The sequence below is a fragment of the Passer domesticus genome, chromosome 1 (assembly GCF_036417665.1).
Source record: "Passer domesticus isolate bPasDom1 chromosome 1, bPasDom1.hap1, whole genome shotgun sequence".
In the NCBI taxonomy this organism is placed as follows: Eukaryota; Metazoa; Chordata; class Aves; order Passeriformes; family Passeridae; genus Passer; species Passer domesticus.
The window spans coordinates 65204802-65222496 of record NC_087474.1 but is presented as its reverse complement, the minus strand read 5'-3'; the positions used below and the strand labels follow the sequence as shown (position 1 = coordinate 65222496).

The 17695-nt window shown below is 36.0% G+C and overlaps 1 protein-coding gene across 8 annotated transcripts in view; it reads left to right on the top strand.

Moving 5' to 3' along the window:
- NFX1 (nuclear transcription factor, X-box binding 1) overlaps window positions 1–17695 on the top strand; it is a 129430-nt gene that overhangs the window by 71349 nt on the left and 40386 nt on the right. For 4 of the 8 annotated variants that reach the window (XR_010362898.1, XM_064421425.1, XM_064421414.1 and 1 more), the window contains 2 exons: window positions 5682–5783; window positions 7275–11113. The exons of 1 other annotated variant lie outside the window; for it this stretch is intronic. Coding sequence is in view for 4 of the 7 variants with exons in the window: in XM_064421425.1 (XP_064277495.1) it covers window positions 5682–5783; window positions 7275–7350 (178 nt within the window). In the remaining 3 variants the exon portion in view is untranslated. Of the gene's footprint in view, window positions 1–5681; window positions 5784–7274; window positions 11114–11544; window positions 11647–17695 lie in introns of those variants that run through there. 3 more of the 8 variants (XR_010362901.1, XR_010362899.1, XM_064421426.1) reach the window with 3 other exon arrangements.

Here is a 17695-nt window from a genome sequence, read left to right as displayed (position 1 = left end):
TTTTGACTATTTAACAACCAGTTGTTTTTAACTCCAAATGTTGACTGCAGTTGTAAGAAGTCTCTCATCTTCCATGCTATTAGAGTGCCATGAGCTATTCCTGAACTTGTTCATCAGTTGGTAGCTTAGCTACAATCTTGATTTCTTCCAAAAGAGATGGAATATTACTGTGATCTTACAGTGTAAGATACTTTTTGTTTCAAGTACGGGAGGCCTTCCTCTGTATGGTTTTAGGACAGATTGTACACTTGTTCCTTCTCTTGAGTTTCTCAGGGAGTAGCGTACTGTGCAGAATGCAAATGCTTCTATTTCATTACTACCACTCTTAAAAGACACTTGAGTGGTCTGCTGAGACTATTCTTCAGCTGCATAGCAGTATTTCTTAATTTAATGGATTATTCTAAAGCTTCTTTTCATTTTCTTTTTATTTGCCACTTCTTCAAAATATAAAAAACATTGTAGCCTCACATGAGAAATAGCCCATGTTCTAGGATGATGTTTTTGAGTATTTCACAATGGCTTCTTCAACTCCCAGTAATAGTAATCACCAGAAAGTCAAAATGGTTTTGCTTTGTTCTGTCTCAGCAATGCCTTTTTATTTCTATCATGGGTTCTTTCATATATAAATAAATAAAAATCGTTCAAGCAAAAAGACCATTTCTTCTCTTCACACTCCACTATTGTGTCATTCAAATGTTAACATCCCTACATAAGTCCATTAGAAGGGTGAGAAAGTCTCTTTGGGGCTAAGAAAGCTTCCTCCAACCAGGCTTCTTCCTATTCCAGAGATCTGGGGGCAAACTTTGTCCTTAGCCTCTGCCTCCATCACCATCAGTAAAAGTTGGTCGTATTAGCTGCGTTAGAATCACTCATGTACAGCATTGCCCATATAACCACAGAGAGGATCATTCTCAGTATTGACTGTTAAGCTTAATCTGAATTACAGTTCTGGGTGTCATTTGTCAAGTGCCTTTCTCTGTGCTTGCCTGATGGGCATCTTTGCAGTCACCATCTTTTGAATGGTTGCAATACCAGATGCTTTCTGAACAACGTTTAGAAGCAATATCCATACTGTTATGATGGGAACGGTAAAAATTTCTTTTCGCAATACACACTTGTGTTTCACTGTACCTGTCAGTGGTTTTTTTAAAGTTTTTTACTTAGATGGGTAAAAATTTCCTCCTTCTCCAAATAACTCTCAATTCCAGAGCCTGTTAAAGGTGTGCCTGCTTGTTTTTATGTAGTGGCCTGTGTTTAAGCAGCTTGTATGGACTTGAGAAATCCTAGAAGTAGTTTTGAGGGCAGTTATTCCTGAAAGACCGATCTTTTTCCTGCTACTTCCAGGAAGAACATTAGGCTCAGGTTTTCCTCATGAACAAGGGGACTTCTCAAGAAGGTGATAAGTCGTGCATGATTCTCACTGAGAAAGCCACATGCTGTTGTAGTTTCATTGACACGTCCTGTGGGTTTTTTTTCTCCCAGGATTTTATTTCCTTTCAGTAAGGTCAGTCTGAAAATGGTTTTGAAATGGTTACCTAGATGTAGGGTATACAAAATAATCAGAATCAAAGACCTAAAGAAATTAAACCTACCCTGTAACCACATGGAACATCCTTATTAGATTATGACAGTTGCATCACAGAAAGAAAACACTGCACATCCTGGAACATTTAAGTACAAATACTGCTCTAAGGTCACCAGCCAAAGTGGTTTTAACAGCAGTCCTGCTTCAGAAGAAAGCTGCATCTTTTTCTTACTGTTTTTTTCCTTAACTGTTGACATTGTTTGCCCTGGCAATAGTATGTGTTGCTTCTGGAAAGCTTTTAACATAGAATATATGAAATTAAAACAATCAGGACTTTGTTAAAGGGCCATTTGTTCATTATTCCACCTCAACTGCTACCAGTTTTTGGAAACATTTTTCACAAAAATCTGCTCTCTCTGAAAGATGGTGACACATTTTTGCAAGACTACATGGAATAAGTCTGAACAGATTGGTGGACAAATAATTTTGTATAGTTCATACCAAAACAGTTCAATGCTGATCCATCCTGTGGTTACCAAAAATTGAGCTTGAAGGCTTGAAGAAGAGAAATTGAATCATGGTTACCACATTTCAGTTTTATACAACAGGCCATCCTGTCAGCACTAGCACTGGCTTAAAATCAGCAGATGGTTTATGTTCATGCTTTTCCCTTTACTGCCATTAAAAATGTGTCATCTCAGCTTTGTTGCTTGAGGCAGGCACTTGGTTTTCCTTACTTTGAGAATAAGTTAATGAAATGAAGAATGGCAGCTTTCATATCAAAATGTCCAAAATACTTGCAGAGCCTTTTGTTTTCATATCAACAGTTCTTTCACAACTGATGATAGATAACCATGGGTTAGGTAGGGTCTGCTTTCTTTCTTATTTCTGGTAATTAATTAATCAAAGTGTTTTTTGTCATTGTACATCTGTTTAGTTGAATTCAGTTGTTTGGGGTTTTTCCACATGGGCTAAATGTGAGTGACTGTTTCATCTTTTTTTTTTTTTTCTTTAACCAATCAATGTGCCACCAGTGTATACAGAAGGTCGCATTAATTTTGCTGGAGTGTAAGTTTATAGATTTTTGTCTCTAAATCCCTGTGGACTTTTGGTATGTTTTTTGTCATTGGGTTTTTTTTTTGTGGGCTTTTATCTTTTTTGAGGGGGCCTCTTTTTGGTGTTTTTTTTTTTCTTTTTTGTGTTTTTTTGAGGGATGCTAAATTTTGTCAAAGCTAAAACATGTCTAGGCCTTGATGTGACCAAAGCAAATTTGGTTCCAGGGTAATCTCTGATTGTTCACAAGGCTTTGATCCCTCCTGATTTTTAAAGGTTTGCTATATTAACTCTCTACATCCTGGGAACATTTAACTTTAAAGCAGAGCTGCTGATTTACTTTCTTGAAATGTAAGAACATTCTCTTTTTTCAGTAAGATTTTTTTTAGTAATTAGTAGAAATTACTGCCACATGTATTCTTCCAAGTGTTCTGTTCCCAGCATTTCAGAGCTGTCATTTATTTTCTTTTTTGCTATACAAGTGAGATATAGTCTGATATTCTAAAGTAAGGACAGACAACTTACTTTAAGTGTTGAAGGCCTATCTAGGCTTTCTTCTTTTTTTGCTTAATTACCTCCAGCCAATTTTCTTTCCATGTTTTTGCATGTCATAGTTGATAAAAATGAAAGACAACAGAATACCCGCCCATCTACTACTGTTGTCTTGTTCCACTTAGAACTCTAGGGTTGAGTTGTAACTTAAATAGTAGTGTGAGCATTTGACTTTATATGGCAGGCTTAGAGCTAAAGGAGAAAAGGACTTTTAAACTGTTTTAGACAGGAGAGGAAAATCAGCTATTCTCAACTGATAGGACTGTAATATACTTGTTGTTAGAGTGTACATGTAAATGCAATATAACCTTGAAAAAATTATGGCCAGTGACAAGTAACTTCTTTTCCAAATAATGAAAACTTTAACTACTGGGGAGATGGGAATGCTTTTTTAATTGGTCACCCATGTTTGTAAGATCTTGTAGTTCATTGGAATAGAATGTCAGTACTCAGTTTAAAACAATACTGAAAGGGGCTCAGGAATCACCACTTAATATTTTAGCGGACTTAACCTTGAAAATGTTGTGGAGTTTTTCATCTGTGTTGCCACAATATCACAAAAATTTGCCCTTAAATACAGACTGATAGAAACAAGATATTATTAAATAAAAAGGATGAAGATAACGGAAATAAGACAAATACATAATTTTTGTAAGCTCTGAAATAGAATTTGCATTCATCCGTGTACTGATGTGAGATTTCAACTGCTCAGGGAAATGGGGAAAAAGTATGAATAATCAAGTACGTGACACAGCATGGAACTCAACATGTGCACGTTTCTGGAATTATAGCAATATGCAACCCATTGCTTTGCAGCATTGTTCCTATTCAGTATGTAATTTTGAAGGATGCATATGTTGGTATTCATTGAGTAGGAATTTAATGTAATTACCAAACACAGAGAATCTCATTATCTGGAGCAGTATATTTAAAACGCATTAATAAAGTAAATGAGGAGGAAACATCCTTATTTAGTACTTGACACAGAATTATGTGGGTTCGGAGAAGACCCTTAAGATCATTTTGTCCAGTAGTGCTATCAAGTCTACCTACCATTAAACCAAGTCCCTAAGCATACCTACACATCTTCTGAATACCTCCATGGATGGTGACTCAACCACTTCCCCGGGCAGCTTGTTCCAATGCTTCGCAATTCTCTGAGCGAAGAACATTTTTCTAATACCCAATAAAAACCTTTCAGGAATGCTGTTTAATTTAGTGTACGAGAAGTAGTTTGGTCTGAAAATGTCAGTAGCATGGTATAGAAGAAAGTGCAGGAAGGGTTAAAAATTGACCTTAATGAGGTTTAAGAATTTTAATTTATTCAGGCTTATCTGCCCCCAGATAAGATGCAGAAGAACCTATGAATGGGAAAGATGCTAACAATGGAAGCTCTTTCAGTCTTGCAGTTAAATCATCCAAGTGAAATAAGACAAACTCACTCTTGAAAAGTGGCTCATGAATTCAGAGGAAATTTTAAGAGATCTCCACAATCTATTAAAGATAGTGTGTTTGGTAATTATTTGGAATTTTTTTTTTAGTTAGATGCCTTTTGGAAAGATCTTTCTAGGACTTTTTTATTTTTTCCTGGCTGTTGGGGGTTGTTTGTTTCCAGATTTTTTTTAAATATATATATATCCTTCCTCTTTCTCCAGACATTGCAGCCTTTAGGCAGAGATTGCCGGCTGAAGTTGAGTGTGATTCACAGCCTAAAATATATAAGTATACCTGCTAAAGTACATTGTCTTCCTGTACTGGAGAATATACTGCCCTGTAACCATAGCCATGGTGATCCTTACACTGCAGATGGGACAGGCACAAGTGTGATGCTTCATTGTGTGGTGGCCATGACATAATAGGTTGTAATTAGCATGGAGGACAGAAGAAGCTGATTTTTTAATTTGCCCACTCTAATGCATAGTGTTTTTTTCTGATCTGATTGACCTGGAACTGCTTACAAGGAAGAGGCAATGTTGTTTGAGAGAGTGCCTCTTAGCACTGTGCTGTGATCAATGACTTTAACATGATTTACTGTCAGCATTTGAGAAGGTGCTTCCAAAATTTTAGATATATTGTAAAGATTCAGTGAACTGTGTTATTGTGGTGCTGAGTTAAGCTATTAAGTTGTTCCTTCTGATTTATATCTTGTTCTTTGAAAGAACAGATATGTTGCCGTAGAGTATAAGTATCCCAGTTTTGCTATTTTAACAGTTGATCATTTAGTGCACTTCATATTAGAAAGGAGTTGTGGACCTCACATGCAGAAAAGAAGTCTGGGTACCGATGCTCAAATCTAGTAAGCTGCTTCTTTCATCTTTTATAGGCAGCAGTGAAGAGACATTTAGAATACTGGATAGATTTTTGGTAATGAAAATGTACTTTTCGGAGTGTCGGTCTCCATGGCTGGAAAACTAAATATTTGAATAGATGATTTAAGAATACAAATGTCAACTCTGATACCAGAACTGCTATGTACAAATACTACTCATTCCCAACTTCTTAATGAGTATGATTTCCTATTGAACTAAATATTCTTTCTTTATTTCTTTAGAGGAAAATCCATTTGTCCAAGCAATACCTTAACTTCTGTGCTAGATAAAGAAATGCAGAGCAGGCCTGCACCTCCTCTTCTTCATTCCAAACAAACAGATAAGTAAGGAATTTGGATTTAAAACTTTATTCATCAATTTTTTGCTGAGTTCCCCAAGGAACATATTCCTGAGCTTTAACTTCATATGCCCTGTTTCTGCTTTTTTCCCTTTTTTCTGCTTTGGAGCTTGCAGTATGCACTAAGATGTTCTTTCCACAGAAGTAAGCATAAAATGAAGTAATAAGAAAATGTGAGATTGGCTGTGTGGTATAGGGGTAGTGGTATAACAAATATTATTGGGTTTTTAAATTATTTTTTAATAAATATTAGATAGTTGGGAAGACAGCGCTGTTTTGAAGGTTTGGAATTCCTTTTTTTTTTTTTTTCTTTTACCTTTAACCAATGTCTTACTGACATAAAATTACTTATTTGGACTGGTACTAAATGTATTTTTCTTGTGTATATATGACTACACAGTTGATTAAAGGTGAACTACAATTTTTGTCAAAAAGTGAGAATCACTGAATATGGGATACATAAGTCATCTTGGTGAATAGTCTTAGAAGGACAGTCTTTATGTTGTATGACCTGCCAGCTTCAGATATTTGTAGTTATCTCATAGTTACAATTTTTTTTTTTTTTATGGCTGGTTTACTATTTGTTTGGGTTTACCTTTTAGAAGTGTTTTCCTCCCAAATTTTTCACAGATAAGCATCTGAAGTTATGTTCAAGTACCTTTTGCAGAAAGGGACTGCTTAATGTTGCAGTAACTACTGTTGGTAGGTGCTGCTAGAATACAAAGTAGGCTGTTCTGAAAAAATTTAAATTGTTTCAGAGCTAAGCATCTAGAGCAAAACATACTTCTAGATGGATTGCTTAAGGTGTAACTCAGTGTCAGTTTTTAATAGCTTGGTAATGTTTGTTTCCACTTCTGTGGGATTCCTGTCTTCAGTGACCCTAATTAATGGTAAGAAGTTATGTAGCAAAATTAAACAGAGGGTCTTAGCCATTTATTTTTCAGTACTAGAAGTAAAGTTTCTTTAGAAATTCTTTATTCTACAAAATCTTTTGGAAGATCTCATGCTGTCTTACTGAAAAAATCTTTACAGTATATGGATTTGCTATGACCATATATTTTTTGTTACTCTTGTTTTTGAGAGCAAGCAGGTTTGATCATCAGCTCACTTTAACAGTATTTATTTTGCTGTTTCCTTAAAAAGCCATTTTAAACATTTAGTTTTCAGTACAGTATCATTTTTGCAATAAATATTAATGGCAAATTACATTTTCTGGTGAAACCCCAAAAGGAATGTTATCCATTCAGACACATGTTGATGTACAATAATTTAATTAGTCATATGTTTTTGTCAAAATTCAGTAAACAAAGGTTTTCAGGAGCATTAAGGTACTTTGAATAAAATTTAGTTTAGAAGTACATGCTATTGACCAGTGCAGTGTGTATGTGCACACTGAGATATTATGGGAGTTTGTGATTCAGTTTACTTTGTAACTTTTTTTACATGCGTGTAATATTTAATATTCTTGTAATTTCAGGACTAATGGAAACAGTGGTTTATCCAAACCATTAAAGGAAGAGCCAGTAATTGACTACTTTGATGTCCAGGACTGAATTGATTGATGTAGAATCATTCAGATGAATAAGAATCACATAGATTATGATACAGAAAGTTAGAGGTGAAAATACTAAGTCATTGTGTGAGGTGCTTTTTGATTATCTGTCAAATGACCAGTTGTTCAACATATTCATAATTTAACATCTAAAGTTAGCTAGATATGGTAGTTTAAAAAGTTAAGCATTTCTACAGTTTATGTAACTGTATAATGCCTAATAGTAGTATGGGTTCATTAAATCTGGGTTTGGTGCAATTTTGTATCTAATGTGCAGTCAGAATAATTTAGATTTTCATTGATGACTTTGAAGCAAGAGAACTGGTGGTAAGCAGATATATTTTTGGAATATTAAGAACAAAAATAAATCTCAGACATTTATTTTGATGTATCACACACAACCTAAAATGGACTAGAAATAATCTGTGATAAAAACACTGGTTGGGATATTCTTAAAGTATTTTAATGTTTTATTAATTCACTTTTGTGTTAGTGTGGTAAATATGAGAATTTGAGTTACTCTTCTACCTGGAAAGAAATACTAAATTTAAGTATAAATATATACATAGATGACTATTAAGAATAGAGAACTGCTTTGGAATATGAAGAACCAGTATTTGGGGAAGGTGGGAAATTAAAACTTACTCTAATTTATCTCAAATTTGATGTGTTTAAAAAGAAAAACAAGCTAAAACAAAGAAAAAACCCAAACCAAACAACAACAAAACCAACCCCACAACATGAGATTACTAATATTACTACTTTTTTATTCAAGACCTTGAAAAAAATCAGACTTCATATATTATTTTGGTGTTCTGTGCATGGTTTTATTGTGGTTTATATTTTTCCTGTGGTGTGCAAGTATAAGATGAATGTGTGAATTTTGGTTTAAGTATGTTATGAATTTGGAATAATACTTGTAAAATTTATGATTCCATCTGCCTAAACTATTTGGCAATGGGAAATCTTTGTTTTATGGGAAATGCCATTAACAAAATGGGATGATGGTTTAAACACTGAAAGACACCTGAGTGGTCTCATAATTGTTTCCAGATCTTGATTTAAGACAGGTGAGTAGCTCCCTGGGAGAGGAGATTGTAGGTCTGATCAGAAGAGGTGGTACAGCTCTGAATTGGAGTCATATCTGTTCTCCTGAGGAGAAGGTTTTTTTGTATTAATAGCTTTAGGAACTCCAACACTGATGCACTCTGATTCTTGTTCCTTGTGGCTGCTATGTGTAATACTTGAGGTGAGTCCCCTGTACAGCATAGGAGGCTGATGATAAATAGGGGCACACTACATTGTAGTGTGAGATTTGTTGCCGAAAAATTGAAGGCATTTACTCATGCTTAGATTCACTTAGAGTTATCATATGACCCTGAGCCTTAACTATGAAGCATTCCATGGCTACATTTCAATTGAGCAGCTCATAAAACATCGAAAAACAAGTCAAAAATGCACAAACCATATCTGACCCCAAATGTTTTAAAAATAAAATGCTTGCTATTATTGTATATTTTTGTTGGAGTTTATTATTTCACATTTTTAAAAATGCAGTCTTAAATGGTACTAAACAGTTGAAGTGTTTCAAGTAAAACAGGTACCTTCAAGAGTGTTCAAGCTTTAAATTTGTATGTAGTGATTTAAATTGGTTTTACTTTTTTTGTCTTAACACTTTGTGAGCAGAAATGAAAATTAAATCACTGTGTTTTACGTTGCCCTTCATTTCTTAAGCAAATTATGGTTCTAAAAGGTGTATTGCTAAGTGCAGCTAAATAGATAAGTTACTTCCAGGAATGTATTTCTTCAGTCCCTTCTGTGTGAGGACTTTATCTGTACCAGTACTTGCAGACAAGTGCTGTCTCAATGTGGCCAGACAAAGGCTATTTCTGGTTTTGAAACTTGGAGCTATGTTTATATAGCACTGACTTAAAGCTAGTAAGACCTCTATTAAGAATGTATGTAGTTATACCGCAAAGGTAGGTTCTAGACAGGAGCTGGCACACATGTCCAGTGAACTGAATCAGATGAATGTATACTGGAGCACACACAGTTGGTTTACTATAGGTAGACCTAACATTACAGAAAATCAAAGTGGTTTAGTTGATAATAAATAGAATAAAGCTGAAGCCTACTAACTATTCACAGTTTCACATGAATATAGCCAGAACCATCACATTTCTGCCTCTGATTTGAAATTTAAAACCTAAAAGTATTTTGTAGTATTATTTTCAGCTCTGTTTAGTGGAATTTTTATCAGATTATGACATTAGCCTAAAAGCTCAACAGCTTTGGTGAGACACACTTCAGCAGTCAATTGGCCACTGCTTGTAATAAGAAAATGGAAGTAATCTCAGTTTCTTAAGCTAAGATTAATAATTACTACCAAATATGTTCATACTGAGAAGTCATACTTCTTATCACTTGCCTCTTAACTATGTGAATGTTAAAACATTTTTATAGATTTGTGTGTTCCACAACTCTAAATCATGGCTGTGGGATTCATACCTGTAGTAATGAAGCAATTCACATGTACCAAATATATTATTTTTAAAATTCATTTTAGTAACCTGGTTAAAAATGTGATACTATATGTTTACCCGTGAAAGTGATTTTCCCCTGGAGCTCAGCTCCATTGCCTTAAGAAGGATTTCAGCAAAGGCTAACAGTGGTGCTGTTTCTGTTTTGTTTTGCTTTTGCTGCAGTGTATCAGTGACTTTCATATGGAATATGGAGTAGTAATAAAGGCTGGAAATTTGATATATGTGATAACTTAGCTTCATATTGCACGTGTGCCTTGTGGAAATACTTTTCAAATAGCTATTTTTAAATCTGAGCTGGCATTTGCACCTTTTATCTAAGATAAGAATATGTAGATAAAAGAAATCTTTGCATCAGTGAAGGCAGTGGCAAAAATCATGATGATACCACTGTAGCTTATGACTTCAGGTTCACTATGCTAGCAATTTTCCATAGCCCTAAGAATAATATTGTCTCCTGTAAATATATTTGTAGAATGTACTTCTCAGTAAGCATCTTTTGAAATAAGTTATGTGATACCAGTTGGAATTCCTGCAAGTTCATGAAGTGCTTTTAAAATTGTGTTTAAAATAGGCAGATAATTTTGCATTTGGGCTGTGCTGTTACCTGTCTGTATAGCTTAAAGTATTTGAAGTGCTCTGAATATTCAGTATTTGGGTTTAACATAAAATTGTATAAGATACATAAGTAAACTTCAAAATCACTTGTTTCTGTGGCAGTTTTTACAGTATCTGCCTCAAAATGAGCAAAGTTTTTCTACAATGCTTGTCATTTGTTGAAAGATCTATATTTAACTTAATTTTGTCAAGTTACTGATGTAAAATTACTTTCTTTACAAACCCAAAATAAATCTAAATTTAAAGATCAGTGCTTTGGAATTGTTTGCAAACTTCATCTTGGTATTCAAGAGTTGGAGGACTGAGACATCACAGAGAAACAAGTGTAAAGATTTAAACTGACATTTGGGAAGTTACTTTTCCTCAAAATTTTAAATAAAGTATGTGGTTTCCTGGATTTGAAGTGATTTTTAAATGAATGCTGTGTGGAGAATGAAGCAAGTAAAGAAGGCTCCCCAGAAAATGGAGAGTATGCTGCCTTCTTGGAATTCAGAGCTACAGGAGAGATGATTCTGGATAGAAATCTGCATTTTGGTTTTATGAAAAACCCTTTATTATGTCAGCCTAAATGCTACTTGGCAATAAAATATGTTATTTTAACTTACAGTCCCTTCATTGTTGTTTGTTCACAATTAAGTGGTAATAGTAACGCTAAGGCAGGTGGGGGGAGGGGAAGTGAGGACTAATGTAACATTAAAGTTCTGTGGGCATTAGATAGAAGAAATTCAGGATAATATATGGGGAGTGGAGGGATGATATAAGAACTCTGTCATCACAGTTCAGTAAGTGACAGAAAGACTCAAAAAGCAAGCAGTCTGAAAAAATCAGAAGTTTGAAATAATTTGAACTGGCTCCTCCCCAAACTTTTAACCCAGGTCATGCATTTTCAGCAAAAGCTTGACCTGATATTTCAGATGAAGTGTAAGATGGCTCATAGAAATTCAGGAAATTATCTGAGATTGAAGAGTCTTGAAAGACAGACTAAAACCTTTTAGCTTGCTACTTCAACTGCCTTTAAGTTTGGACTTTAATTTCAGGATATTTTTGGAGGATGAGGATGGCATTCTGCAGGCCTACAAGCATTGGAAAACATGTTAACTGAAAATCTTTGCCTGAAAAAGTGCCTGCACTTCAGTTTGGTGAGTCATGGACTAGAGGGTAGACCAAATACATCTTCCTTGTAAGTGTGTGCAAATGGCAGGGGAAGGGGCAATTGGTTTTGGTTTATGTTCACTTTTCCATGTTTGGAAAAGGTTTAGATAGATGCCATTGTTCAAATGTTGGGTTTAAAGTATTTTAGCCTGTGTAGATACTGAATTCCCAGCAGAAGCCTTCATATTTAACAAATGTGTTTTCATCCTTTACTAAAATGCTGAATTCCTAAGATGGTTGATGTGCAAATTTTTATGTCTATATACTTACTATTTAACCATAAACCAGAATATTAGAGCTATTAGAAAGGGCTTATGTAGAGATGCTGTATTTTGGACGCTCCTGAGCTTCAGACCAGGTTTCTTAATGTTTGTCATCTCAAGATTTTTGAAGAAAGTAGTGCAGTGTCTTGAGCAGATGCAGAGACCATGTTGATGCTGTCCTACAAGAAGCAAGGTCCCCGAAGGGTCCTAGGAATCTTTTGTTATTATCCATTGATAATAATGCTGTTTCAAGCACAGTATTTTTATTATGTTTCTAAGTCAAGGTGTCTAATTTAGAATTTCTATGGGAAATACATCTCTTTCAAAACTTAAAGTTATTTTTATCACTGAAAAAAATCTTTTTAAGAGCACAGATCAAGGCATATCACCTTTCTGGTATTTCAGACAACCCTTCTATCAGTTTAGGTGTCATTATTAGCTACTGCTGCCTTCTTTTTAGTGAAAGGAATAGGAGCAAAATACGTCTGTTGTGTAGAGCTCAGCTATGCTTCCCCTTCTCAACTTTACTTTTTGTGAAATGTTAGGAACTTCCCCCCTGTAAATGGTTTGGTTTTCTGATGGATCTAATGTGCGCTTACTCCAGCATCCAGTCATCTTACTACATTCACATTTAAAGCGTAAGAAAATGTATTCTAGTCAGAGAACTAGACGGCTTGATTTATAAGATGTAAGAAACTAAACTAAAAGCATCAGCATAAAGAAAAATCTAGCTTAATAGAACACTACATCACCTCCCTGAGGTCTCTTCCAACCAGTATGATCCTACAATTCATGGCCAACCTAAAGAAACTATGCTTTTGACTCAGTTTTGTCCCTGAGCTTTAGCAGTTCTTTTTCTACATACAATGTTAGCTGTCAAAAGTGTTTGTAGACATGCATTAATAAAGTTCTCTCCATGTCTTTGCTGGATTGTCTCCCTGAGTTCCCTTTTGAACAGGCTGTTGATTCTTTTTATCATCTTAGTCTTTTTATTCACTTTTTTGAATGCAGCAGTCTCCAGAAATTCTTAGTAATTCTATTAATATGCTAATATCTGTGCTACATCTTGTCTTTTTCAAAGAGATTGTGATTGCGTAATTGATAGAAGAGGTAATTGTGCAGTCACATTGAAGTGTGTTCAATGCTCATAGCTCCTTGATGGTTGTTTTTTGCCAAATTTGATAGCTCCTAATCTTTTGCAGTTGTTTATTCTGATACAGCTTTTGTACTCTTCTGATGTTTCCAATTCAGTGGTTTTTACACATCTATGGGTAAAATATCTTCTTGTAGAACAGAGAGGAGTGAATGAAGGGAAATCAGATTTTCATGTTTTCTTAGGACCTTATCAGCTGTGTATGCAATATTGTAACTCAGTTACGATAAGGCTGTAATTTTTCAGTTGCTACAGTGTTTGTAGATTTTGACTGCTATAGTTAAATTCGAATATTAATTTTGGGGATAACAATAAGAGCAGCAAATGTTAACATTTATTCATTCTAAGTGAATGAAAATAATTACTTTAGTGCTTCATAACATTTCTTTTGTATCAAAGAATGTAAAAAATTGAAATAATTTAGAAACACATTGGCCTGAAGAGAGAGCTCTTCATATTCTGAGATTAATGAAGCATTATTTAAGTGTTAGCTGATATTTAATTCCTTAATAAGGACATACTTTTAATTGGCAAACAGTTTCTGTCATCAAAAGCTAACTGAAGCAAAGTCAGTTTATTCTGTGGAATGGACATCTTACCATCTATATAAAGAAGTTAGAAAAAGGTCTTGTTTTCAGAAGAAAATGATTTGCAATTAGTGTAGTGATAGATGTTTTCCTCTTCACATGAAGATAAACTAAAAACTGGTACCCTGTAAAATATTTTTCAAAACATTATCCAGGTCTATAAATTGAAAACATAATTATGTGAAAGAAATTACAATCAATAAAAACTGCTTTCCAACTATGTACATTTAGAGCTAAGACTTTCCCTTTTTTCTACTAATATCACAGGTGAAAAGTGCAGTTTTGGAATTACTCCATAGCACACTGGCTCTAATCAGTTACTGGTTCCTCTTTGGATGTTCACCAAATTTAGTCTACCAGTAATGTCAGTAATGTTCTTTACCTTCTCTGGGTATTAGACTCCCTGATTGTTACTGGGTGGGAAGTTTGGCCATTGCAGGTGCAGAGTAGGAGTATAGACCTGTATGAATCTGTGACAGGAGTAGTTTTAGGAAAACAGATTGGGCAAGACATAGAAAAAGACATGGACTCAGAACATAACTGGTGGTTTTAATTCCAGAGTTCCTGGAAGATTTTATTTTACCTAGCAGTCTTTTTGACATAGAGATTGCCAAAAAAAGAAGATGGAGAACACTGGAAGAGTATGGGGATGATTGATTTCTTGATGCTTGAAGATAAGAAGGTAGTAAGGAAGGCAGCATACATCTCTACATCACTGTAGATGAATGTGAAAAATGCGTATTTTATTATTGCTTTTAAGAGTTAATCCTTTGTTAGTGAGCCATGCTTTCAAGAGGAAAGCATCCAAACGTTTGTTCATAATTCTTTGCTTTTATTGTCCATTATTGTCCTAACTCTGGTTGTCCAAATTCTTATTGCTCTAATTTGTGTTACTATTTTTATAACCATTTTATTACTATTAAACTTCTAAAATTTTAAAACAAGCGATTGGCATTTTTCTCATGTGTTACATGAAATTGGTCTGGAGTCATATGCATGGTATTGTTGATTTTGGCTTTCCCAGAATAGGTCTAAATTGTAAAATGGCCAGGAAAAAAGCAGTTTGGGCTGAGGTAAGGGAGTAAGAAAGCAGGAGGGATAGCATATGTTCTCAAGAAGAAAGGCATTGTCATTCCAGCAGCCCAGGAGTTCATGATGTTATAGGTAAAAATTGATCAAGCCAATTTAATAATCAAAAATATAATTTATTTCAAGACTGATATACAGTCTCAATAGCCACAATCAAAGGGACAGCATCGACCCTGGGATCAGCGCTGGGTGAACACAGATTCAGCCTCTATCGCACTGAATCCCCCACAGTTCACGAATGTGGCTTGGCAGAGTCCGTTCTTATACCCTTTTTCTAGCCTGCGTCTAGAAAGTCTCTTTTTCTCCTTTCAGGGTTCTCCATATTAATGTTTCTTCCTTTCTCTGTCCTGTGCTGGACAAAGCCCTGTCCTGGAACTGATGTGTGTTCGTTCTTGGGTTACTGGAATTTGGTATTCAGATATATGTCCCTGATGGCTCTGTTTATCTAAGTTGGACATCTTCATGGGCCATCATTTCTCAGCGTTCTCCTGTTCATACCAGTGAGAAGGATGATCTCCTGTGCTGGGCTAGGTTCTCTTCATATGCTAATTACATGCCTCCTCTTGTGCTGCCAGGTTCGATTTTGTCACTCTGCGAAGCAGCTCTTTCTCCCCTGCTAGTGTGTTTTAGGATTTTATATCTTAGACATATTTCATGCATCTGTATATATATTCTCTACTAGCACGAATTACCATAATACATATAACAATGAGGTATTCAGAGAAGGTAGTGACATGGAATGCAGAAAATGTTGCTCTGGCATTTTCTGCTAAAAGGGCAGAAAATCAGGCTTTGCTCTGTTTCTGGAAGGAAATTGTCTCACAGTGATGAAAAAAGAGCAGGACAAAGTGAGGAAAGGGATGCAGAGTCCGTAGTATTCCTGAGCATATTGCAGCCAGGACAGCAACCAACAATGTATTTCAAAAACAAATTAAGCTGGCCCTGGCATTTGGGAAGTGTGGGCAGACATTCTGGTGGCACACTGCATGTTAGGGATATGATAGAAATTCATGCATAGATTATAGATATGGTTATAGGTAAAAATGAAATATGCCCAATTCTAATAAAAAAGAATTTATTTGTGACCATGATACAGTCTTGACAGCCAACAATCAAACTGACAGCGCAACACCGCCGGGAGATAGGTTTGGTGGACGTAGATCTGGCCTCTTGGCTCCAAATCTCCCTTCATCCACACTGGCTGCTCCGAGGGAGCAGTTCTTGTACTCTTTATTTTGCCTGCAGCAGAGTCCCTCTGTCTCCTTTTAGAGTTCTTCATATTCAAATTGGTTCTTTTCTTCAGCCTGAACTGCACAAAGCCTTCATCCGGGAATTGATTCATGCATCTCCCCGATTCAGGGAATCCTGTATTCAGGTGGCAGTTGTTGATAGCTCTGGTTATCTCAGATTGGTATCTTTTTGGGCCATCATCTTTGGGTGTCTCTGGATACAGCCTCCGTGAACGACCATCTCCTGTGCAGCCGAGATTTCCTTCTTATGTAAATGTCATGGTATTTCCTTGCCAGTCTGCCATGGCTTCATCATCCTGAGAATGAAATTCCTAGTCGTCCCCCCCCCCCTCCCCCCCGCCTCTATGTACAGCTGGTTTGGTTCACATACTTTATAGAAGTCTGTATTTTATCTGCACAAATTACTAACTCTATCCCTAACAATTCCCTCCCCTTTTTCATAAACACATTAATTCGTGCTGCTTTTCTAAAAATATACCCACGTGTTTTATTTTTAGCTTTTTATGATATTTGTACACCCAGTGAACCTATATACAGAAGTGTGATTTCTTAAATAGCCCTCCTTTTTAATCTTCTTGACGTACTTCCTGATAATTTCTAAGTTCTGATCCGTTACCATCCAATTGTTTCTTGAATTGTGCCAGGGCATTTGCTGCCCACTTATGTGGATCATCTTTTTCTAATTTCATAATTTTTGGAACCAGACTTGTTTTCCCTGTTGCACACTCTGGATCTACCGGCATGGCTGCAATTTGCATGCCATGCACTACTGAATGTATCAAACGGATAAAGCAAGGAATCAGGCAAGGCAGGAAGATGACTCCGGTGAAAAATATTAACTTTTTCCACCAAGCTCCATTAAACAAATTGTCCCACCAGTAAGTATTTAAGATTGAATTCCATTTCTGGATGGGCACATGGGCTACTCTTTTTATTTCAGCCACTAGACCTCGGGTGGTCTCCCTGTAGTCATCAATTTCAATACAACACTCTGATTCATTAAACTTTCCACAGACTCCCTCCTCTTCTGCCAACAGGTAATCTAGGGCTATCCTATTCTGATAAACAAATGCCCTCACTTGAGAGTGTTGTTTTGATAGTAACTCGAGGGCATCTGTGGTGTGGTTAGACACAATTTCTACCACTGCCTGGAGTCTTATCAGGCGTTTCAGGAGGTGTATTGGGGTACGGTAACCCCAGATACCATCCTGAGCCCAAGTGGCTGGCCCATAATATTCAATGATGCGTTCCCCCATTTTTGGCTACCTCCAAAGACAGGAAATTTCTTTCTTACCTCCCGCTTTTGACGGTCCAGGGTCTCATAAAAGGGAGCCCCCAAGGAACTGCTTTCTGACCGAGGCAAGGTGAAGAAAACTGGCCTGATTAGTCCTAGAGTGCACAATCTCTTCCAGTTTCAAGGCAGCTCACTGTATGCTCTCTTTCCACAAATCCAGTATGTCCCATTGGGTGCCTTCTAATTCTTTGTATTTCTTGGCCTGTTCCAAAACTCTCTTAATTCTTCTATGGATTGAAAAGGGTTAGCCCCAGCCACTTTATTCCAGCATAGCCCAATTGTCTCGCTCCATTCACATTTGTCATTCTTTTCTTGGCTCCAGTACCTTGAGGGAGGTTCTGGCTGCCAACTTTGGCTTTTATCATCTAAATTTAATGCTAATGTGGAAATACAAGGTGTA